Source organism: Giraffa tippelskirchi, chromosome 9, assembly GCF_054371585.1.
Source record: "Giraffa tippelskirchi isolate mGirTip1 chromosome 9, T2T-mGirTip1v1.2.pri, whole genome shotgun sequence".
NCBI classification, from domain to species: Eukaryota; Metazoa; Chordata; class Mammalia; order Artiodactyla; family Giraffidae; genus Giraffa; species Giraffa tippelskirchi.
Window position 1 is genome coordinate 110154860 of NC_137283.1, and position 25570 is coordinate 110180429.

Here is a 25570-nt window from a genome sequence, read left to right on the forward strand (position 1 = left end):
AAAATAGCCTGCTTAACCTTTCTTCATAGCACCTATACTACTTGAAATTGTATTGTTAAACTTACTTAATGCCCCCTGCCCCACACAAACGTAGGTTTCATAAGGGCAGAAATTTCTGTCTTCATGTTGATCCTCAGTGTCTAGAACACAGAGGTGCTCAATAAATGTTAACTGAATGAATGAACTGAGTTGTTTCAAATTTGGAATCTATCTTCCCATTGAACAGTAATTAAATGTTCTTAGGCTAGACCCCCAAGAAACCTATTGGATATAAAATTAATTTTCTCTAATATAACAATAATCATTTAATATAACTATACAGCTAGTAATACTAGTGTGGTGTTTGGTTCCTAGAAATACTATGATCAGGCCTCTAAAAAATAAAGATTGAAAGTAAGACTCTTCCACTTCCTGAACGTACCTGGGTAAAATGTACAAGCAGCAGTGACTAAGTGAAAGTAATGTCAAGGCAACTTTCTGGCTACCCTTGGGTCAGATTCTCTAAATATATTTTCCCCCTTGAGGTAAAAATTGTTCTCACAATGGCTCACTGGACAACATTAGTGAGGAAGGGTGGCACAAAAAAGGTAGTGCTGGGGGAAAGGGCAGGAAGAAAAAAATACCCCATTTTTGTAGGTTGTATTTCATTTTACATTGTTTGTAGTTAAAAAAAAATTTAAAAAAAATTTTCGAGAACAAATTAGATTGTTCACTGACAGTATAAGCACATGCAATTTAGTGTGGTAAAACAAAAATGTATTGAGGGAATAGCTGTTTATTATTTAAAGCCTATGGATTTAAGGTTCTCATAATTTATAGTTTTCTAAAAGGCTGGCAGCTGGAAAAAGAAAAAGACTTTCCAAGTGAAGATACAAATGGAAGATGGAAGGTGGGGTAGGTCCTCAATTGCTAAATCTATCAGCAGAATCACCTGGGAGCTAAGGTTAAACCATATCCTCTGGGCCTTATCACAGTGACCTGCATGAGAGGGACACAGCTGTAGTTTTTAAGGAGGGCCCAAGGTGATTCTGATAGAGTGGGCCTGCTATCAGACAGCTCTGCAGTTTGGGAGATTGTGCCAGAAAGCAAGGAGATCTGAATTAAAGCCCTAAGAGCAAGGATAAAATGAGAGAAGAGACTCCAGACATAATTTCAAAAAAGAATGAACAGAGTTTAGTGACCTATTGGACATGACATATGAAGAAAAATCTTAAGGGCAACTGGAATAACAGTTGTATCCTGAACAAGAGAATATCAGAAATCAGGTGTTTTTTTTTTTTTTTTTTTTTTTTTATGTAGGTTGAGACGCAAGAGCTGGTTCTGTTACAATGATTAAGTCAACTTTGGTTAAATTGACTCTGGGGTGTTTGTGGGACATTTGGAAGAGATATCCAGAAGACATTCACAAATATAGTCTAGAGTTCAAAAATGAGGTGGAGGAAATGCAGACACAGGTAAGAAAATCAGTATCTTGGAGGTTGTTGAAGCTTGGAGAATGAGTATATGCGGGGGTGGGGGTGGGGAGCTAAGAATCACCAGTTTGGCTTTTGCAAGAACAGATTTGCGAGCTCCTTAGTGAGGACTGTATCAGATAAGTGTAGCGGACAAGGACTAGCTAAATCCCCCTTATATGGCAGAGCCTACCTCGAGGCCATCAAGGGCTGGAGGCAGCCTGAGCAAACGAATAATCGAGAGAAGCTACTCGGCCTTCCACCCCACAACGCCGCGGTGCAGAAGCCTTCCCCGCTGAGAATATAACTCCGGAAGGATACAAGGAGCACAGCCTAAGGACTCGGAGGTCCGAATCCACCCAAGTTCTAAGGAAGAAGGCAGCGAGGATGACCAAGACGCGGTCAGGAAGGGGGACCCTCGTCCACAAGAACAAGGACTCCTCGAATCTTCCCGACCTCTTGGACCCTCAGCAGAAAATTCGACTCACTTCTCGGAGAGTCCGGCCCAACATGGTCCTCGTGCCCCGTCTGCCACCACAGGGACCAGGTGACAAGGAGGAAAACAGAAAGGTCAGTTGCCGCTGCTGGTATTACACGGGCGCAGCCATCTTTGATCATCACAGAGCCTGTCAGCACCGAGCTCTCGGATTGGTCGAATTGCAGCCCAAGGCAAATGATCTTTGCACACGATTGGCTGGCGCCGCTAAGCAAGTCCCGAAGGGAAAGAGAAAGGGTGGCAAGGAGACTCCGGGCTAGGGTCGCGGCGGAAGCCTGAAAGTGTGTGGATTTCTGTGGCGTCTGGATCGCGAGAGGAGTCGGCTTCTCCCACAGAGGGCTTCTGGGACAGGGCAGGATTTTAGGGGTTTTGTTTTTAGGGGGAGTGGGTGTAAGGGAGGAGGAGAATGAATGGCATACTGATCGGAATGTTAATTGGAGCATTTCAGATGTGAAGAGTAAAGTAAATCCATACTCTTCTAACTTCGATTGCTCCATTAGTCTGTCTTCATTTTTAAATTCTCAGCTTTGAAACCGGCCAGAGTGTGTGGCAGAGTTTGACGGAATTCAGGTGTGAGGGTTTGATCCCGTTTAAGTGTCTTTTAATTAGGGCGCGTAATTCAACCACTGTTTACAATGGGATTTCTGAAGACCTGTGTGTTTAGAAGAAATGCATGCATTGCGGTTTGCTTCTGGAGAAGCCAAGTTGTACAAAAGCCTTCAGTTCGAAAAATTAGTACTACCTCTCCAAGAAGCACTGTCATGCCTGCTTGGGTGATAGATAAATATGGGAGTAATGAAGTGCTTCGATTTACTCAGAACATGATGATACCAATGATACACTATCCAAATGAAGTCATTATCAAAGTTCACGCTGCAAGTATAAATCCTATAGATGTTAATATGAGAAGTAAGTTTCAAAAGACATTGCTCATTATCTTTTTTTTTGTTTGTTTTTAACTTGAGACAACCTCATCAGGGATCAGTTTTAAAAGATAAATTGTTATTGACTACTTTTGGGGGGCTTAACACAAAGAAATGGTTTAGGGTTTTGACGGTATCTCAGTAGGTATTTCAGAAAGTTTTGAACTGGCAATGTCCATGGTATGCTTTAATCTTTTACAAAATATAAGTTTGAATTGCTTCCAATGCTACCTTAAAATTGTAAATTGGGACTTAAGAATTGTATCCACAGCTAACTTTCTGGTACACTCTGCTGGAAACTTTGTGATATTCTGAGGTCCATCACAGATTTTAAAGGTATGGTTATGTTTTCACATCAGTTCACAATTTGCATTTTCATAGTAGTCTGTGTTTGCCCTTCCACTACTCACAGCTTTTTCTAACGATCCAGTGGACAAAGCAGCAGAACAGGATACCAAGATAGGGACACAGTACTTTTCCTCATTTTGTTGCTGCGTTCTGCCCTTGGAAGTTAAAATACACTTTTCTGTTGTGCTCCATCTTCAATGGAAATAATGTTATCTTAATTTCTGCTAGGCATTATTGACAAAGCTTGGAGTGCACTATATTCCTTATACAATTATTATAGTGCTGAAAAGATTGATTACTTTACTTTGTGAATTACTTTAACTTTGGAAAATAACAAAAAATGAGCAATTGAAATGTGGCTAGTCTGAATTGGGATGTACAGTTAGTGTAAAATATACACTAGATTTCAAAACTTAGTAAAAAATGAATGTAAAATGTCTTATTAATTTTATATTCATTACATATTTGATAATATTTTGGATATATTAAGTAAAATATTATTAGCATTAATTTCACTTTCTTTTTACTTTTTAGTGTCTGCTTGAAAATTTTAAGTTAGATATGTGGCTTGCATTACATCCCTGTTGGACAGTGCTGATCTAGACATATGAGGGACAGCTATTACACATTTCTTTGTGGGGAAAGAGATACAAGTTTAAATGATTTTATGGTGATTGCCCCATGAAATATACACTTGTATTCCTTTTGTTTGCTTAAAATAGTTGCTACTACTAGGTGTTTCAGTTTATTCTGTTTCCATTGGGCATGAAGATGATTTAGTTTTTATCAGAATTACCTTTTTAAAAAATTTTTTTTGGTGTTTATTTTTGGTTGTGCTCGGTCTTCTTTGCTGCATGGACTACTCTCTAGTAGCAGTGTGCGGGCTTCTTGTTGCAGTGGATGGACTCTAGGGCACTTGGGCTTCGGTAGTTGTGGCACGTGGGCTCAGTTGTTGCAGCTCCCAGGCTCTAGAGCACAGGCTCAGTAGTTGTGGCACATGGACTTACTCTGTGGTATGTGGGATCTTCCTACATAAGGGATTGAACCCATGTCTCCTGCATTGGCAGGTGAATTTTTTACCATTGAGCCAACAGGGAGACTCCTATTGGAATTATCTTCAAGTGGTAGATTTATACCTAATGAGCAGTATGTATTTGCCATCTCCTTGATTATAAGCTCTTTGAAGGTAGATCCCATGCTCTGTCAACTATAGCCTTTTTTGGTGTTTCACGTATGTAGTTGCCATTCAGTCATTAATGTCATTTTATATTTTCATTCTAATTTGATAACAAAGTAAAATAATTTTTTTTTTTAATCCATGAGCAATTTTTAAAAGCATTTTGTCTTCATTTAGATCTGTTAACACATTATTGACCAGGGGATTTTTGTAGAAATCAGTGCCTGTGACCAGCAATTTTATTAAACATCTCTGGTCAATAATGTTTGAGTGACAAGAGACATATTAATACATCTCCAGTCAATAAGTTGTTAGCTTTTCATTTCTTTGAATGCACATGCACAGTTTATGTATTTGTGTTACACCGTACATTTTAACTTCAGTAGAATGGCTGAATCTGGACTTTCTTGGCTGCTATTTAATAACACATTTTACTTTTATATAGTATTCTTGAGACATCATAGTTTTTTAATGACTTGACTGGGTAATATTATTTGTAGTTATCCTCTGTATTTCCTGCCCATGGATTCTTTTTTGAGAATGTATGATTATTGTTGCAGAAGATACTGGAAACGGTAGCTTGGAGAAATGAAATTGTAAACTGTAGGGTGCGTCATTTCCCTTGACAAGAAAGCAAGGACATGTCTATTTTGAAAGATGAGAGCCACCTATTTTTATGGAGATGGCTACTGTTGCTGGATATAAAATCATAAATCATATAAATGGGTAATGAAAAATGAATAATCTTAAAATAGAAAAAAAAATGCAGTCAACAGCATCATACCAACAAAGTTTGGTTTCTTTAGATGGGATCAAAGCTTTTGAAACTGATGGCAGATTTAGGATTTTCCAGGTCATTCCATCTCTGAACCAAACTGATCACCTCTAACAATGGCACAGAGCTCCTAAGGTCCCCCATTCACTGTCTCCAAGCAGGTTCTCAGTTTCTAATTACCAGCTATTTCTGAATTTGGGACGAGTTTAGCTGGTACCAGTGAGCCAGGCGGAGAAGGCAATGGCAGCCCACTCCAGTACTTTTGCCTGGAAAATCCCATGGATGGAGGAGCCTGGTAGGCTGCAGTCCATGGGGTCGCTCAGAGTCAGACACGACTGAGCGACTTCACTTTTACTTTTCACTTTCATGCATTGGAGAAGGCAATGGCAACCCACTCCAGTGTTCTTGCCTGGAGAATCTCAGGGACGGGGGAGCCTGGTGGGCTACCGTCAATGGGGTCGCACAGAGTCAGACACAACTGAAGCGACTTAGCTGCAGCAGCAGCAGTGAGCCAGGACTACTCAGTCAATATCCAAGTAACCAAGAAAACAGCCTTCTCTTGCAGGCTGTGAAGCTCAGAAAGGACTGGAGTGATGCTTTTGGCAGCTTGAAAATTTGATTTGACTAAATTCCCACTTTTGTTGATCAAATCATATAGGAATTTCAGTGAATAATTGTTTTATTGTGCTTGAGAGGTGGAAAAGGAATGTAAGACAGAAAGACTAAAATGTGATTTTTGTGAGTATTATATGGGAAGTTATTTTCCCCCTGGTAGAATGCACTCCTAACTAGCCAGCTGGCATGTATCTAATATTGGCATGGTGGCCATCAGCTTAGATTTTCTGGGACTTTCCCAACTTTAAAATGCTTTCTTCCATGTGTCTTGATTTATTAGAAAAACAACTTCTGCACTCCCCTGTCAGCCTCTCTCCCTGTATTCTCTACCTCCTACTGTATGGATTAAATGTCATTGTTCCCATCTAAGGCCAGCCCTCCACCAAGGTTCTTGACCCCATGCCTGCTCACCCACCCAGGAGCATTGTTTCAGCAATTGTCTCCTGCATCTTCAGTGTTTTCCTTTCCACTGGATCACTCACATTGACATAAAACTTGCTGTTATTTCCCCACTCGTAAAGAGGACCAAAAAAAAAAAAAAAGACTTAAAGGTCCTTCAGTGGGCTTCCCTGGTGGCTCAGGCATGAAGAATTCACCTGCAGTGCAGAAGACCAGGGCTTGATCCCTAGGTTGGGAAGATCTCCTGGAGGAGGAAATGGCAACTCACTCCAGTATTCTTGCCTGGAGAATCCCATGGACAGAGGAGTCTGGTGGAGTACAGTCTGTGGGATCACAAGAGTTGGACACAACGTAGCAACTAAACCACCACTACCCACCACCAAAAATCCTCCATCTCACTTTCCCTTCTCCAGCCACTGCCCCATTTTTCCACTCTCTATAGCAATACTATCAATATTTGGAAGAGTTGAATGTTCTCATGGTGTTCAGTTCCTCATTCCCATTCTCTCTGTCACCCCATGCCATAGCAACTGCTCCTAAAAAGTCACCAGAGACTTCTTGTTTTTTAGGGAGAGTTTTTTTTTTGTTTTGTTTCTTAAAAGTCTATTGGCAGCTCTTGACCTTGTTTGAAAACTTTCTTCCCTGGCAGCAGCGTCTGACTTCTTTAAATGGCCCTCTTCACTTGACTTTCTGGATACCTTTTCAATGGCCAAGCCTTCTTGGGCTCCTTTGCTGGTTTCTCCTCATCTTTAGGATCTAATGAGGATGAATGGGAAAAAAGGGGAGACTTTCAGAATGGTTTAGTGATTCTGGAGCATGAATTGTGGTGCATGACCCTAGAAAGATAAGCAAGGTGCTTATCTTGGAGAGCCTCACATAGCAGAAATGTTCTCAGGAGGATGTCAAGCAGAAAAGATGACAGCAGACACTTTTGTGTCTTAGGAAAACCATTTTATGTGTGGAAGATGTGTAATAAACTACTTTGGATTATTATATGTAGCCAATTTATTTGAAAAACAAAAAAATAGTGATCAGAGGAACATTTTCAGTTCTGCTTAGTTGATATTTATATAAATATTCTTAAATAAAGAGATATATAATAACACAATCAGCCTGATTTAGCATGTCGGAGTTGATGCAGCCAAGAGGTTCTTTTCCATTTGGGAATCTTACATTTAACCCAGAGATGTTTTAGAAACATTTTTTGGGAGACAGGGACAATTACTAAGACCAGTGTCTTAGTATCAGATACTATACCTATGCCTTATTTATCTGCTTATTAACTTCAAACAACTTTAACATCTATCTACTTCACCAGACTTGGCTTCAAATGACTTTGTGTTGAAAAAGTTCATGAATGAGTAAATTAATAAGGAAACCATCTTCAAAAATCAGTGCTGAAGACCATTTAAGAATTAGAATTTCAAAAACAGTGATTATTTGTTAATTAACTATACTCCAATATAAAATTTCTTAAAAAATGAGTATAACTTTCCTAGTAATTTTCTTTGAAAGGAACAACACTCATTGTTTTTATGCTTTCCTGTGTGATGATAAAAAATTTGTTTAAGGTTAATTATAATCTACTTCTTGATGATCTAGAATTGTACCTGGCCCATAACTCTGCAGCAGTTTTGAAACTATCCCATTCTTTTGCAAGAAAAAAGTAAATTGTTTCTTCTAGGTGGTTATGGAGCCACAGCTTTAAATATGAAACGTGATCCTTTACATGTTAAAATCAAAGGAGAAGAATTTCCTCTGACTCTGGGCCGGGATGTATCTGGTGTGGTGATGGAGTGTGGACTTGATGTGAGGTACTTCAAACCTGGAGATGAGGTGAGTTATCACATTCCACTGTTCCTTTTCAAAATTGGCTGGTTCCATTCTCCTGCTTTTGGAAGTATATTCCATATCACTGACCTGTTCTTCTTTTCAACAAATATCCTGAGCTTTGACTGAAACCCTCCTTTTCTTGGTTCAGTTCATGATTCTGTTTTCTTGTTCTGCAACAATAGCTTGCTGTGCTTGAACATTCTAAAGCTAGTGCCTGAGAATTGCAAGACTTTAGGATATATGTGGGGAAGGAGGCTCAAGAGGGAGGGGGATATATGCATACTTAGAGCTGATTCATGGTGTACAGTGGAAAGCAGCACAGCATTGTAAAGCTTATAAAGCAATTACCCTACAATTAAAAAAAATTTTAAAGAAAAAAATATATAGACAAGTGCAAAAAAGATATGATTGGGACTTTTTAAGTCTTTAAACGGTAATTTCTCTCTTATGGGTTAGATGGTTTTAAAATAGCTAAAGGTTGATATGATCACCCTGTCCCTTGTCACTTAGAACTTTTATACTAAGAAATTAAAGTCAGCTTATAATAATAGCACTGTTCTAGTTGTTTTTCATGAAAAAAACCTAATTTAATCTCTGTGAAGTAAGTACAGTTAGGCCAGTCTACAGGTGAGAGTCAAGCTATAAAGAGGTCCCACAGCAAATAAGTGATAGAAGCCAGGATTAAAGCTCCAGAGAATATGTTCTTGCTGGCGCTCTAAGTAGCGAGTAAATATAGCAGGATTTACTGCTGTCTACTTCCAATGTTGACATTTTAGGAATCAGAGAACTAAAATGGACTGGAATGGGTGAATTTAACTCAGATGATCATTCTATCTACTACTGAAGGCAAGAATCCCTTAGAAGAAATGGAGTAGCCATCATAGTCAACAAAGGAGTCCAAAATGCAGTACTTGGATGCAATCTCAAAAACAACAGAATGATCTCTTTTTGTTTCCAAGGCAAACCATTCAATATCACAGTAATCCAAGTCTATTCCCCAACCAGTAATGCTGAAGAAGCTGAAATTGAACAATTCTATGAAGACCTAAAAGAGCTTCTAAAGCTAACACCCAAAAAAGATGTCCTTCTCATTATAGGGGACTGGAATGCAAAAGTAGGAAGTCAAGAAATACCTGGACTAACAGGCAAATTTGGCCTTCGGAGTACAGAATGAAGCAGGGCAAAGGCTAATAGAGTTTTGCCAAGAGAATGCACTGGTCCTAGCAAATGCCCTCTTCCAACAACACAAGAGAAGACTCTATACCTGGCCATCACCGGATGGTCAATACCAAAATCAGATTGATTATATTCTTTGCAGCCAAAGGTGGAGAAGCTCTATACAGTCAGCAAAAACAAGACTGGGAGCTGACTGTGGCTTAGTTCATGAATTCCTTATTGCCAAATTCAGACTGAAATTGAAGAAAGTAGGGAAAACCACTAGACCATTCAGGTATGACCTAAATCAAATCCCTTATGGTTATACAGTGGAAGTGACAAATAGATTCAAGGGATTAGATCTGATAGAGTGCCTGATGAACTATGGACGGAGGTTTGTGACATTGTACAGGAGACAGGGATCAAGACCATTCCCAAGAAAAAGAAATGTAAAAAAGCAAAATGGCTGTTTGAGGAGGCCTTACAAATAGCTGTGAAAAGAAGAGAAGTGAAAAGCAAAGGAGAAAAGGAATGCAGAGTTCCAAAGAATAGCAAGGAGAGATAAGAAAGCCTTCCTCAGTGATCAGTGCAAAGAAATAGAGGAAAACAATTGAATGGGAATGACGAGAGATCTCTTCAACAAAATTAGAGATACCAAGGGAACATTTCATACAAAGATGGGCTCAGTAAAGGACAGAATTGGTATGGACCTAACAGAAGCAGAAGATATTAAGAAGAGGTGGCAAGAATACATACAAGAGCTATAAAAAAAAGATCTTCACGACCCAGATAATCACGATGGTGTGATCACTCATGTAGATAGAGCCAGACATCCTGGAATGCGAAGTCAAGTGGGCCTTAGGAAACATCACTGCGAACAAAGCTAGTGGAGGTGATGGAATTCTAGCTGAGCTGTTTCAAATCCTGAAAGATGATGCTGTGAAAATGCTGCATTCAATATGCCAGCAAATTTGGAAAACTCAGCAGTGGCCACAGGACTGGAAAGGGTCAGTTTTCATTCCAATCCCAAAGAAAGGCAATGCCAAAGAATGCTCAAACTACCGCACAATTGCACTCATCTCACATGCTAGTAAAGTAATGCTCAAAATTCTCCAAACCAGGCTTCAACAGTACGTGAACCGTGAACTTTCAGATGTTCAAGCTGGTTTTAGAAAAGGCAGAGGAACCAAGATCAAATTGCCAATATCCGTTGGATCATCAAAAAAGCAAGAGAGTTCCAGAAAACATCTATTTCTGCTTTGGACTATGCCAAAGCCTTTGACTGTGTGGATCACCACAAACTGGAAAATTCTGTAAGAGATGGGAATACCAGACCACCTGACTTGCCTCTTAAGAAATCTGTATGCAGGTCAGGAAGCAACAGTTAGAACTGGACATGGAACAGCAGACTGGTTCCAAATAGGGAAAGGAGTATGTCAAGGTTGTATCTTGTCACCCTGCTTATTTAACTTATATGCAGAGTACATCATGAGAAACACTGGGCTGGATGCAGCACAAGCTGGAATCAAGATTGCCGGGAGAAATATCAGTAACCTCAGATATGCAGATAACACCACCCTGATGGCAGAAAGTGACGAACTAAAGAGCCTCTTGATGAAAGTGAAAGAAGAGAGTGAAAAAGTTGGTTTAAAGCTCAACATTCAGAAAACTAAGATCATGGCTTCTGGTCTCATCACTTCACGGCAAATAGATGGGGAAACAGTGGCAGACTTTATTTTGGGGGGCTCCAAAATCACTGCAGATGGTGACTGCAGCCATGAAATTAAAAGACTCTTACTCCTTAGAAGGAAAGTTATGGACCAACCTAGACAGCATGTTAAAAAGCAGAGACATTACTTTGCCAACAAAGGTCTGTCTAGTCAAGGCTATGGTTTTTCCAGTGGTCATGTATGGATGTGAGAGTTGGACTATAAAGAAAGCTGAGTGTGGAAGAATTGATGCTTTTCAACTGTGGTATTGGATAAGACTCTTGAGAGTCCCTTGGACTGCAAAGAGATCCAACCAGTCCATCCTAAAGGAGATCAGTCCTGAATATTCATGGAAGGACTGATGCTAAAGCTGAAACTTGAATACTTTGGCCACCTGATGGGAAGAACTGACTCATTTGAAAAGACCCTGATGCTGGGAAAGATTGAAGGCAGGAGGAGAAGGGGACGACAGAGGATGAGATGATTGGATGGCATCACTGTTTCAATGGACATGAGTTTGAGTAAACTCTGGGAGTTGGTGATGGACAGGGAGGCCTGACGTGCTGCAGTCCATGGGGTTGCAGAGAGTTGGACGTGACTGAGCAACTGAACTGAACTGACCTCCAATGTGGTTTGACTTGGTAATTCCAGAATCATTCTAAATAATACATAGATATCATGTGAAAATAACTTTTGTTTGGTGGGTTGTGGACTTGTGCTTTTTCTCACAGAGTGTGGTGTATGTATTGGGGAGCACTGTAATGCTTAGCTTTGGTTAAAAATATCTGTTTCTAATGGACAGTGTGTGTGTTTCAGGTCTGGGCTGCAGTTCCTCCCTGGAAACAAGGCACTCTGTCAGAATTTGTTGTTGTCAGTGGGAATGAGGTAACTCGCTGGTTCTGTGCTGAAATGCTGTTGGAAAGTAGAAACTAAGACTGACAAGTATCTGTGAGATAATTGGTGGTTTTTTGTGTTTTTTTTCTTTTGAGATCAGGTTCAAGTTTTATGGGTAGTTTCAAAAGAACTGAGATAGAGAATAGGAATTTTTTTAAATATTTAAAAATGTATTGGATGTCATTTAAATAGTGCTGCCTGCCAGAGTGGTTATCTGTATCTTGTGGAGCAGGGATTTGTGAGATCTAGAAACCCTGCTGTGTTCTTTGGTTTTATCCTCTGTAAATTGATGAAACCAAATATACCAAATGGAGCATACTGATTCATCATAAACTGAAGCATTGGAGGTATCAAGCTGTTTCAAATAACTTTCAAAACAGGAGTCTAATCAAATGCAGTCAGGAGGCCTGCCAGTTTAATTAGAAAGAAAGGGGTTAATATTAAGGAAATTGGCTGCAGAAGGGAGAGCAGGAGGGGGAAAGGGGCATTACTGAGATTAGAAAAGTCTGGAAAGATTGTGCTGTGTATTCAGTTGTATCCTACTCTTTGTGACCCCATGTACTATAACCTGCCAGGCTCCTCTGTCCATGGGATTTTCCAGGCAAGAACACTGGAGTGAGTTGCCATTTTCCTCCTCCAGGGGATCTTCCTGACCCAGGGATCTAACCTGCATCTCCTGTGTCTCCTGCACTGCAGGTGGATTATTTACCCACTGAGTGAGAGTAAAGGAAACAGCTAATCACAAAAACAAATTAGAATATATTTATGAGGGCTCAAGGTTTATTTGGATTTGTTTCTGGCCGTAGTTAGGACTAGTGGGATTGTTGAATGTGGTCTATTTGTGAAGAATTAAACAGCTGTATCCCATAATGTAACCTATAAAACCTTACTGACCCTCTGCTTGGCAGATTGATTCATTTGGAGAAATTCCTTAGGAATACTCTTAGAGTAGGGTTTATAATAATCACTGAACCTGGCAGAATGTTATGTGTACTTAATTGTGTTCATAGGTTCACAAGTCACTGCTTATGTTTGACTGTTGTCTTCAAATCTAGGTCTCTCACAAACCCAAATCACTCACTCATACTCAAGCTGCCTCTCTGCCGTATGTGGCCCTCACAGCCTGGTCTGCCATAAACAAGGTTGGTGGCCTGAACGACAAGAATTGCACAGGAAAACGGTGAGCGTCAGTGGTAGCACCTAAAACTCCCTTCTTTACTTCGGTGAAATTTGCAGAAGATTTGTCAGAAGCATTAAAACTAGGCTCACTTACAGGAGAATTTTGCTAACGTTTCAAACGATTTCTAAAGAACTCTTGTGTCAGTTTCTTTTTTTTTTTAAATCTCATTCTGTTGATTCTTAGCTCAATCAGTTGAAAATTTTAAAAAATATGTAGATGGATGTTAGGAGTCTAAAAATGATACAAAATTTTTGTTTGTCAGTCTCTGGGAAGAAGATCCATAGCTTTCATCAGATTCCTAAAAATCCTTCAGAATGACTTACTTATGGTTTCTGAAGAATGATTTTGAGGTACCAGTGTTCTTTTTCCTGCCTTTGGTAGGAGTTGCTCTCCCACTTGGAGGTTTCAGTGAAGAAAGATATAAAGCCTTGGATACTGTTGTGTTCTCTTACGCTCTGTGCTCTCTCGGGCTCCTTTAGGCAGTTCTGGTGCTTCCAGAACCTGCAGATATGTTTGTTGGGTTTGCAGAAATACAGCGACGATGCTTTAGATGTTCTTGAGTTCATATTCCAGAACTTTCTAGCCTGCTGGGGCACTTCTTCCTTGTGAGTTTTCTTTTAGGATTTCCGTGGGATAACACATGCAAAATCAGTGGCACAGGTTGTAGTCCAAAAACGTGCACAGTACTTGGTGGTTCTGTTATTCACGGTGTGACTACTGTGTTCTTTGTGTTTCACAAAGTTGGCAGCGCAGAGAAAACGGATGATTTTATTATTCGGTAAGAAAACTGGCACCATTCAGTGATTATGGTGAAGGAAAGGACTGTAGGTAGATTGTTGTTTCCTGATTACTAGAGGTTGTGATGGAGAAGGCAATGGCACCCCACTCCAGTACTCTTGCTTGGAAAATCCCATGGACGGAGGAGCCTGGTAGGCTACAGTCCATGGGGTCGCTAAGAGTCGGACACGACTGAGCGACTTCACTTTCACTTTTCCCTTTCATGCACTGGAGAAGGAAATGGCAACCCACTCCAGTATTCTTGCCTGGAGAATCCCGAGGACGGCGGAGCCTGGTGGGCTGCCGTCTATGGGGTCGCACAGAGTCGGACACGACTGAAGCAACTTAGCAGCAGCAGCAGCAGTGCTGGAACAAGAATTGAAGTCCTGGGTCATTCTATACTCCTGTTGTTATGAAACATTGCACTTTACCTTTAAGTTTAGTAAAAGCTTAACAGCTGATTTTCTGAAAGCAGCGTAAAGGCTGTTCATCTAATGAGGTGCTATCCTTCATTGTAGAATTGAAGGGAAATATTTATTCAAAAGGTCAACCCTGTTTAATTTTTAAGCTTTTGGGGCTTATCATTCTTGAAGTTGCCATTTTGGCCCAACACTTTGTTTAAATTAGTTTGACCATGTAGATCTTTCTAATGGTTTGTCTGTTAATAACCTTGGAAAAATCATAGGCAGGATTTTTAGACATTTATTATTATTGTAGGCTCTGCAGTGACATTGATTTGTTTTTCCTTAAAAAGCATTCAGATTTCTATGCCCATGTGACCACTCTGGGTAGAGAGCTCTCATTCCTTTGCTGGTTCGGGAAGAGCATACCTTTTTTTTTTTTCTTCCAGTATTCTGTAGAAAATGAGTTAGAAACAGAGCTAGCTGTCTATTCTTGTCCCAGTTGAGCATTTGCTTTTTGGGTATTATATTGTCTTCTGTTTAAGCAATAATGGCTTGGAACTGGGCAAGTAGAGGCCTGGGTTCCTCCCTCTGCTACTAACTAATCAGCTGCCCACATGCATTCATTTTACGTCTCTGCTGTTTCCACCAAGGCACTGAGAGTAGGACAGTGTAGGTTGTTGGGTGGGCTTTGAGAACTGGAAGGTTTTATACCTTATAAAAGTGATTTAAACATTATGTTGAGTCTGTGCACACTAACTTAGCCGTGTGTTAACCACCCTGGAGCAAAACCCACTGTGAAGAGGCTCGGCTCCCATCATGGACTTGTGTCGCGTTCCCATCTGTGCAGTGGCTCAGAATGCCTTTGCTGTCAGTGGCAGCGGGAACCTGGTCCTTGGTGCTCTGGGAAATTTCAGTTTACTGAGATTACTGCACACGATAGTGATAATGCCTCCCTCTCCGACTACTTGCTTGTGAGAATCACATGGGAGATGTGAGCGCCTTAAAATACTATAAAAATACTTCTACATGAAGAGATTACTGTTGTAGTGGGCTTTTACTAATGTAAACCCAGAGGTTCCAGTGTCCAAAGTGACTTTTTTCAGTTTGACTATCCTTTGTGATTGGTGGAGCATATGGCTTCTCTAAGCAATAATTATTCTTTCACTGTTAGCTATTGGCATTTAAGGCAGTCTTTAGTTTGCACCAAAGCAAGTCAGTGTTTGTCATCCAGCACCAACAGTGTTTTTCTAACTAGCTGATTAAAAAAACCCCGAAAACTAACAGTGACAAAAGCACCCACCTTGGAAGATTTTTACAGGATTTCTTTGTAACATACAGCTTTTTGAAACTAAGACAAAGCTTTCTAAGGCCTCGATGATGTTTTGCTCTTCCTTTTTTGTTCTGTCATTATATTTTTGCCACAACTGAGCATCAGTGAACCAAGGGAATAACTTAATATTGATGTTATGTGTCATTTTTGCCCACACTTTGGTATCACTAGAGAAGTCACATGAAATGATTTCCTTGTTATCAGCCCATCCGTAATTTCTTCATGACTTATTCAGTAGGAACCCATAGATAACTTAGAGCTCTCAAGATGAATAGAACTTTTTTAAAAAGTGGTTACACCAGGTATTTTTGAGAAAGGGTTCTACCTGATGGTTATATTTATCAGTAGTGTCATGCTCTGCCTGAAATACATCTCTTGCTGGAAAGTTATACTTCACTCTGTTTGACAGAAGTATTAGAAAGTGTTAGAAACTGAACTATTCCTCCTCCACAAAATCAATGTCACTTCTAAATTGTGTATTCCTGAAACTCAATGCAGTGGATTTAGGAATGCTCTTCCCTGTTGCTTTTTTGAGATTAGACTTTAAGACAGTAAAATTTTGTCATGGGAGTGTAAATTAGGTGTCTGATTAATTCTGTTTATAGAGTTAGACAGGCTGAAACGTAAAACATTGGATTTCCCCACCATATGCCTATACCAGTAATCACACCAGCTTCCTTCTTTCTGCTGCCTTTACCTGCCTGTCCTTCACCCTCCTACCCACCTGCTTCTCCCTGCTATCCATCCCCACCACCCCTGGGGACTTTTCATTTGCACCTGACTGGGTTGTACGGGGGAGAGCGGACAGGGGAACGAGAAAGTGTACCTGCTTGAAGAATTCCTGGGGTTGGGAGGAAGTAGAGAAGGAAGGGTGCAGCTCTGGCCTGGCCAGTGTGCGGCGATGGGTCAGGTGTCCACCCTTGACCTGTTTTCCAGGGAGCTCTGAGGGCTCAGCTAAAGGAATCAGTAGAAAACGCTTACCTAACCATTGGTGGTTTATAGATAGTTACCACCCACTCCCCCCCACCCCCTGCCACCTAGAAAACTCTCTTACGATGCGCTGGAACCTCAATTCCAGCCTGGCCAAGCAGCTGCAGGGTCTCATGGGTCACAGCTGACCGAGTTGTCAACCCAACCATACTTTTCAGTTCTTCCAGTTTGACCTCTGAAGTCTCCAGCACTGTAACCCACTTGCATTATGCTCACTTTTTCCATGGTTTTGGGGACATTAGACACCTTTAGTTTTCTTCTTGCCTTTTCAACCAGTTCTTGTCTTTTTTCAAGGCTCCCTTTTTTCTCCCCAGCCCTTGAACCATTACTGTTTTCTAGTCGTCCCCTCCTCTGTCTCCCAGGGTTCTCTCATCTGCTCCCAGCTGCTTTTTCTGTTTTGGTGATTTTCAGATCCCTGTTTCTAACTCCAGCCTCTCTACTGAGTCCCATTCAGTTAGATGTTCCCTTTGTAGCTGAAACTCAACTTGTCCAAAACAACACTTACTGACTACCACCCTGACTCTTCCGTATGTCTGCTGTCAGTTAACTGATTTTCCATAAGCCAAACTTGGTACTGTTCGCAAACCCAGCTCCTCTCCCACTGCTGTGCTCTCCCTTATTGTCCATGTCATGTAAAATTTAGGATGGTTGTCAGAATTGGAAAAATGTCTTCCAACTTTCTTTACGAGCTGTAAAATTCCAGGGCATCTCACGTTTTCTTGTGCACTGAATAGGCCCAAAATACATTTTGATTGACAACCTTCATTAACTGTTGTTGTTCAGTCACTAAGTCATGTCCGACTCTCTGTGACCCCATGGACTGGGGCACACCAGGCTCCTCTGTCCTCCAGTATCCTGGAGTTTGCTCAAATTCATGTCCATTGAGTCGGTGATGCTATCTAACCATCTCACCCTCTGCAGCCTAATATCTTCCCTGTGAAAGTGAAAGCTGCTCAGTTGTGTCCGACTCTTTGTGACCTCATGAACCGTGGAATTCTCCAGGCTAGAACACTGGAGTGGGTAGCTGTTCCCTTCTCCAGGGGATCTTCCCAACCCAGAGGTCGAACCCAGGTCTCCCGCATTGCAGGCAGATTCTTTACTAGCTGAGTCACCAGGGCAGCCCAAGAATACTGGAGTTGGTAGCCTACTCCTTTTCCAGCAGATCTTCCTGACCCAGGAATTGAACCGGGGTCTCTTGCATTGCAGATTCTTTACCAGCTAAGCTACCAGTGAAGCCCAAGAGTGGTGTTAAATGACAGAAATAATACTATTTAGTAGCAAGTGTGATGTCCTTTATTCAAGGGAAAACAGTCCATGGATTGGGAGGTACAATGCCTCACAAGCAGTTAGAGCTCTCTCCCTGAGGGAATTTGGGCACAAGTGACATTTATGCAGCCTTGGAAGTGGCAACATGGAAACTGGGTGTGTGTAGGGGGTGATTTCCCTATAAGACTAGCTGTTCCTATTAACACCAGGCACCTCAGACTTGAACATAACAGTCTTCCAACTGAGATCACATACCTGGTTTCAGCACTCAATGAAGCTCAGGTTCTTGATGTCTCATTACAGAAAGAATTCAGTGAGAGACAAAGTGATAGGTAAGAAGTGGACTTATTTAAAGAGAAACACACTTCACAGACAGTGTGGGCCATCTCAGAATGTGAGTTGTTGTTCAGTCACTCAGTCGTGTCCGACTCTTTGCTGTCCCATGGACTGCAGCACACCAGTCTTCCCTGTCCTTCACCATCTCTTGGAGTTTGCTCAAACTTCTGTCCTTTGAGTCAGTGATACTATCCAATGATCTCATCCTCTGTTGCCTCCTTCTCCTCCTACCCTCAATTTTTCCCAGCATCAGGGTCTTTTCTAATGAGTCGGCTCTTTGCATCAGGTGGCCAAAGTATTGGAGCTTCGGCTTTAGCATCAGTCCTTCCATTGAACATTCAGGACCGATCTCCTTTAGGATGGACTGATTGGATCTCCATACAGTCCAAGGGACTCTCAAGAGTCATCTCCAACACCACAGTTCAAAAGCATCAATTCTTCGGCACTCAGCTTTCTTTATAGTCCAACTCTCACATCCATACATGACTAATGGAAAAACCATAGCTTTGACTAGACAGACCTTTGTTGGCAAAGTAATGTCTCTGCTTTTAAATATGCTATCTAGGTTGGTCATAACTTTCCTTCCAAGGAGTAAGCGTCTTTTAATTTCATGGCTGCAGTCACCATCTGCAGTGATTTTGGAGCACAAAAAAATAAAATCTGCCACTGTTTCCCCATCTATTTGCCATAAAGTGATGGGACCAGACGCCATGATCTTAGTTTTCTGAATGTTGAGCTTTAAACCAACTTTTTCACTCTCCTCTTTCACTTTTTTTTTTTTTAAGTGTCTACTTCTGCTTTATTGACTATGTCAAAGCCTTTGACTGTGTGGATCACAACTAACTGGAAAATTCTTTTTTTTTTTCTTTGTGAACTTTTAATTTTTTTATTTTGATTTTATTTTTTTATAAATTTATTTACTTTAGTTGGGGGCTAATTACTTTACAATATTGTAATAGTTTTTGCCATACATTGACATGAATCAGCCATGGGTTTACATGTGTTCCCCTTCCTGGACCCCCCACCCACCTCCCTTCCCATCCCATCCCTCTGGGTCATCCCATTGCCCCGGCCCTGAGCCCTTGTCTCATGCATCGAACATGGAATGGTGTTCTGTTTCACATATGATAATATACATGTTTCAATGCTATTCTCCCAGAACGTCCCACCCTCACCTTCTCCCTCAGAGTCCATAAAATTGTTCTATGCATCTGTGTCTCTTATTCTGTCTCGCATATAGGGTTATCGTTACCATCTTTGAAATTCCATATATATGCATTAGTATACTGTATTGTTTTTCTTTCTGGCTTACTTCATCAAGAGGCTCTTCAGTTCTTCTTCGCTTTCTGCCATAAAGGTGGTGTTATCTGCATATCTGAGGTTACTGATATTTCTCCCAGCAATCTTGATTCCAGCTTCTGCTTCCTCCAGCCCAGTGTTTCTCATGATGTACTCTGCATATAAGTTAAACAAGCATGGTGACAATATACAGCCTTGACGTACTACTTTCCCTATTTAGAACCAGTCTGTTGTTCCATGTCCAGTTCTAACTGTTGCTTCCTGACCTGCATACAGGTTTCTCAAGAGGCAAATCAGGTGGTCTGGTATTCCCATCTCTTTCAGAATTTTCTACAGTTTATTGTGATCCACACAGTCAAAGGCTTTGACATAGTCAATAAAGCAGAAATAGATGTTTTTCTAGAACTCTCTTGCTTTTTCCATGATCCAGCAGATGTTGGCAATTTGATCTTGGTTCCTCTGCCTTTTCTAAAACCAGCTTGAACATCTGGAAGCTTACAGTTTGCGTATTGCTGAAGCCTGGCTTGGAGAATTTTGATCATTACTTTACTAGTGTGTGAGATGAGTGCAATTGTGCAGTAGTTTGAGCATTCTTTGGCATTACCTTTCTTTGGCATTGGAATGAAAACTGACCTTTTTCAGTACTGTGGCCACTGCTGAGTTTTCCAAATTTGCTAATATATTGAGTGCAGCACTTTCACAGCATCATCTTTTAGGATTTGCAATAGCTCAACTGGAAGTCCATCACCTCCACTAGCTTTGTTCGTGGTGATGCTTCCTAAGGTCCACTTGACTTCACATTCCAGGATGTCTGGGTCTAGGTGAGTGATCACACCATCATGATTATCTGGGTTGTGAAAATCTTTTTTGAACAGTTCTTCTGTGTATTCTTGCCACATCTTCTTAATATCTTCTGCTTCTGTTAGGTCCATACCATTTCTGTCCTTTACTGACAGAATGTGGTCCACTGGAGAAGGGAATGGCCAACCACTTCAGTATTCTTGCCTGGAGAACCCCATGAACAGTATGTTTCTCCTTCACTGTTCATATAATCCATTGCTAGGTACCATGACATTCAGCCTTACCATAATAAAATGCCATGATACCTTGTTGTGTTGACGTAGTGGGAAGTAGGAATATTCTTGGGAGGCATTCTTAAACCAGAGCAGCCTGTAATAACTCAACTCAGAAATTACTATGTACCACGTCAGTATTTCCCACCGAACCCAAAGCAATTGTATTTTTTCAAATCAAATGTAGTGTCACCTGGCAAGAGAGGAAGTATTGATATAATGGAGGGGAATGTAGGAGTGGAAAGAGACAGCAGTTTTAACTGATTGTGGTTAGTAGGGGAAGAAAAATAATTTTCCCTATACCCTTCTGAATTCTCTACTGAGGCTTCTGTAATAAAAGATTAACAAGAGAAAAACAAACAAATTATGTGTGCCTCGTATATACATGAGAGATGCCCCCGGGAAGAATGAGTTACTCAAAGAGTTAGCTTAGAATTCAGGCTAAAATGCTGTCTTAAAGCTCAAGACAAAAGAAAAGTATAGGGAAGGCCAGTTGTGGAAAGTTTACCAGGAAAAGCAAGAATAAAATTCGTTATGCAAATTTAAGTTGGTGACTTCTCCCTTGATAAGGGTCTAAAGTTATCTCCAGGGATTAACCTTTGTCCTTCCTGGTAAACAGCAGAGGGAGCACCTTTGTAAACTTCTGTCCTGCTTTTAGGCAGATAGGAGTTCAGAGATTTCTTACATCTACTTCTCAATTGCCTTCAGCTCAGAATAATCCTTATGCCTAAGTGGCATGTTTTGAGGTGCCGTGTTTATCAGCATATCTTACTTTTGTAAGTTTTACAAAAGCATGTATGTGTTACTTGAAAACTCAGTTCACCTCTTGGTGGGTGTCAAGTCAAAAGACACAACCAAGCCAGAGTTCAGGAGTCAGTTCAGTTCAGTTCAGTCGCTCAGTCGTGTCCGACTCTTTGCGACCCCATGAATCGCAGCACGCCAGGCCTCTCTGTCCATCACCAACTCCCGGAGTCCACCCAAACCCATGTCTGTCGAGTCGGTGATGCCATCCAACCATCTCATCCTCTGTTGTCCCCTTCTCCTCCTGCCCCCAATCCTACCCAGCATTAGGGTCTCTTCCAGTGAGTCAACCCTTCGCATGAGGTGCCCAAAGTATTGGAGTTTCAGCTTCAACATCAGACCTTCCAATGAACACCCAGGATTGATCTCTTTTAGGATGGATTGATTGGATCTCCTTGCAGTCCAAGGGACTCTAAAGAGTCTTCTCCAACACCACAGTTCAAAAGCATCAATTCTTCGGCGCTCAGCTTTCTTCACCGTCCAACTCTCACATCCATACATGACCACTGGAAAAACTATAGCCTTGACTAGACGGACTTTTGTTGGCAAAGTAATGTCTCTGCTTTTAAATATGCTATCTAGGTTGGCCATAACCTTCCTTCTAAGGAGTAAGCGTCTTTTAATTTCATGGCTGCAATCACCATCAGCAGTGATTTTGGAGCCCAAAAAAATGAAGTCTGACACTGTTTCCACTGTTTCCCCATCTATTTCCCATGAAGTGATGGGACCAGATGCCATGATCTTAGTTTTCTGAACACTGAGCTTTAAGCCCAGGAGTAGGAAGGATTTATTATTACTTGTAGCAAGTAAGGAGGATACTGAGGTCTATCAGAAACAATATTGCTCTTTACAGCATCGGACCTTGCTTCTATCACCAGTCACATCCACAACTGGGTGTTGTTTTTACTTTGGCTCCGTCTCTTCATTCTTTCTGGAGTTATTTCTCCACTGGTCTCCAGTAGCATATTGGGCACCTACCGACCTGAGGAGTTCCCCTTTCTGTGTCCTATCTTTTTGCCTTTTCATACTGTTTATGGGGTTCTCAAGGTAAGAATACTAAAGTGGTTTGCCATTCCCTCTCCAGTGGACCACATCTTGTCAGAACTCTCCACCGTGACCCATCCGTCTTGGGTGGCCCTATATGGCATGGCTTAGTTTCATTGAGTTAGACAAGGCTATTGTCCATGTGATTAAATTGGTTGGTTTTCTGTGATTGTGGTTTCAGTCTGTCTGCCCTCTGATGCCCTCACTCAGCGCATACCGTCTTACTGGGGTTTCTCTTACCTTGGACATGGAGTATCTCTTCACGGCTGCTCCAGCAAAGCACAGCTGCTGCTCCTTACCTTGGACGTGGGGTATCTCCTCACAGCCGCTCCTACTGACCTTGGTCATGGGGTATTTCCTCTTGGCCACTTGCCACTCCAGCACTGCACAATAGAAGCAAGGTCCAATGCTGTAAAGAGCAATATAGCATAGGAACCTGGAATGTTAGGTCCATGAATCAAGGCAAATTGGAAGTGGTCAAACAGGAGATGGCAAGAGTGATCGTTGACATTTCAGGAATCAGCTAACTAAAATGGACTGGAATGAGTGAATTTAACTCAGATGACCATTATATCTACTACTGTGGGCAAGAATCCCGTAGAAGAAACGGAGTAGCCATCATAGTTAACAAAAGAGTCCAAAATGCAGTACTTGGATGCAATCTCAAAAACAACAGAATGATCTCTGTTCGTTTCCAAGGCAAACCATTCAGTATCATGGTAATCCAAGTCTATGCCCCAACCAGTAACGCTGAAGAAGCTGAAGTTGAACAGTTCTATGAAGACCTACAAGATCTTTTGGAACTAACAACAAAAAAGATGTCCTTTTCATTATAGGGGACTGGAATGCAAAAGTAGGAAGTCAGGAAACACCTGGAGTAACAGGCAAATTTGGCCTTGGAGTACGGAATGAAGCAGGGCAAAGTCTAATAGAGTTTTACCAAGAGAACACACTGGTCCTAGCAAACGCCCTCTTCCAACAACACAAGAGAAGACTCTACACATGGCCATCACCAGATGGTCAATACCAAAATCAGATTGATTTTATTCTTTGCAGCCAAAGGTGGAGAGGCTCTATACAGTCAGCAAAAACAAGACTGGGAGCTGACTGTGGCTTAGTTCATGAACTCCTTATTGCCAAATTCAGACTGAAATTGAAGAAAGTAGGGAAAACCACTAGACCATTCAGATATGACCTAGATCAAATCCCTTATGATTATACAGTGGAAGTGAGAAATAGATTTAAGGGACTAGGTCTGATAGAGTGCCTGATGAACTTTGGATGGAGGTTTGTGACACTGTACAGGAGACAGGGATCAAGACCATTCCCAAGAAAAAGAAATGCAAAAAAGCAAAATGGCTGTCTGAGGAGGCCTTGAAATAGCTGTGAAAAGAAGAGAAGGGAACAGCAAAGGAGAAAAGGAAAGATACACCCATTTGAATGCAGAGTTCCAAAGAATAGCAAGGAGAGATAAGAAAGCCTTCCTCAGTGATCAGTGCAAAGAAATAGAGGAAAAGAATTGAATGGGAACGACTAGAGATCTCTTCAAGAAAATTGATACCAAGGGAACATTTCATACAAAGATGGGCTCAATAAAGGACAGAATTGGTATGGACCTAACAGAAGCGGAAGATATTAAGAAGAGGTGGCAAGAATACACAGAAGAACTATACAAAAAAGATCTTCACAACCCAGATAATCACGATGGTGTGATCACTCACCTAGAGCCAGACATCCTGGAATGCGAAGTCAAGTGGGCCTTAGGAAACATCACTGCGAACAAAGCTAGTGGAGGTGATGGAATTCCAGTTGAGCTATTTCAAATCTTTATGATGCTGTGAAAGTGCTGCACTCAATATGCCAGCAAATTTTGAAAATTCAGCAGTGGCCACAGGACTGGAAAAGGTTAGTTTTCATTCCAATCCCAGAGAAAGGCAATGCCAAAGAATGCTCAAACTACCACACAGTTGCACTCATCTCACATGCTAATAAAGTAAAGCTCAAAATTCTCCAAGCCAGGCTTCAGCAATACGCAAACCGTGAGCTTCCAGATGTTCAAGCTGGTTTTAGAAAAGGCAGAGGAACAAGAGATCATATTGCCCAACATCCTCAGGATCATCGAAAAAGCAAGGAATATGTCAAGGCTGTATATTGTCTCCCTGCTTATTTAACTTATATGCAGAATACATCATGAGAAACGCTGCGCTGGAGGAAGCACAAGCTGGAATCAAGATTGCCAGAAGAAATATCAATAACCTCAGATATGCAGAAGACACTGCCTTTATGGCAGAAAGTGAAGAAGAACCTCTTGATAAAAGTGAAAGAGGAGAGTGAAAAAGTTGATTTAAAACTCAACATTCAGAAAACTAAGATCATGGCATCCGGTCCCATCACTTCATTGCAAATAGATGGGGAAACAGTGGCTGACTTTATTTTTGTGGGCTCCAAAATCACTGCACATGGCGATTGCAGCCATGAAATTAAAAGATGCTTCCTCTTTGGAAGGAAAGTTATGACCAACCTAAACAGCATATTAAAAAGCAAAGATGTTACTTTGCCAACAAAGGTCTGTCTAGTCAAGGCTATGGTTTTTCCAGTGGTCATGTATGGATGTGAGAGTTGGACTATAAAGAAAGCTGAGCGCCAACGAGTTGATGCTTTTGAACTGTGGTGTTGAAGAAGACTCTTGAGAGTCCTTTGGACTGCAAGGAGATCGGTCTTGAGTGTTGATTGGAAGGACTGATGTTGAAGCTGAAACTCCAATACTTTGGCTACCTGATGGGAAGAATTGACTCATTTGAAAGACCCTCATTCTGGGAAAGATTAAAGGCAGGAGGAGAAGGGGACGACAGAGGATGAGATGGTTGGATAGCATCACTAACTCAGTGGACATGAGTTTGAGTAAACTCTGGGAGTTGGTGGTGGACAGGGATGCCTGGTGTGCTGCAGTCCATGGGGTCGCAAAGAGTTGGACACGACTGAGCGACTGAATTGAACTGAGCTGAACTGATCACAAACAAAATTGGAAAAGTTTGGAAAAGTTTTAAGCTAAGAGAATATGCATATTCATGTAGGGGCTTGGCCTTGGAAGCTTTAATTGATTACAATCACAAGAGCCAGAAAAGGTCAATGTCATCATCCCTTCAGTTCAGTCGCTCAGTCTTGTCCAAGTCTTTGTGACCACATGGACTGCAGCACGCCAGGCTTCCCTGTCCATCACCAACTCCCGGAGCTTGCTCAAACTCATGTCCATTGCGTCACTGATGCCATCCAGCCATCTCATCCTGTGTCCAGG

General features: G+C 41.3%; 2 protein-coding genes and 1 long non-coding RNA gene across 5 annotated transcripts in view; 1 reads left to right on the top strand and 2 right to left on the bottom strand.

The window, feature by feature from the left end:
• QRSL1 (glutaminyl-tRNA amidotransferase subunit QRSL1) overlaps positions 1 to 2082 on the bottom strand; it is a 31835-nt gene extending 29753 nt beyond the window's left edge. Inside the window, exon 1 of one of the 2 annotated variants that reach the window (XM_081526876.1) lies at positions 1940 to 2082. In XM_081526876.1, coding sequence (XP_081383002.1) covers positions 1940 to 1963 — 24 coding nt within the window. In that variant the 5' untranslated portion in view covers positions 1964 to 2082. Of the gene's footprint in view, positions 1 to 1644 lie in introns of both variants that reach the window. The other variant, XM_081526877.1, reaches the window with a different exon arrangement.
• A 74-nt stretch (positions 2083 to 2156) lies between these two features.
• Positions 2157 to 25570, top strand: part of RTN4IP1 (reticulon 4 interacting protein 1) — a 61762-nt gene continuing 38348 nt past the window's right edge. The window contains exons 1-4 of one of the 2 annotated variants that reach the window (XM_081526880.1): positions 2157 to 3206; positions 7869 to 8020; positions 11698 to 11766; positions 12831 to 12955. In XM_081526880.1, the coding sequence (XP_081383006.1) occupies positions 7895 to 8020; positions 11698 to 11766; positions 12831 to 12955 (320 nt within the window). In that variant the 5' untranslated portion in view covers positions 2157 to 3206; positions 7869 to 7894. The remainder of the gene's footprint in view (positions 3207 to 7868; positions 8021 to 11697; positions 11767 to 12830; positions 12956 to 25570) is intronic. The other variant, XM_081526879.1, reaches the window with a different exon arrangement.
• On the bottom strand, positions 14588 to 17401 carry LOC145520469 (uncharacterized). The gene is made up of 3 exons (XR_014064487.1): positions 16521 to 17401; positions 16293 to 16420; positions 14588 to 15864 (listed from the first exon to the last, which is right to left on the bottom strand). It is a non-coding gene; the product is annotated as an uncharacterized LOC145520469 (long non-coding RNA).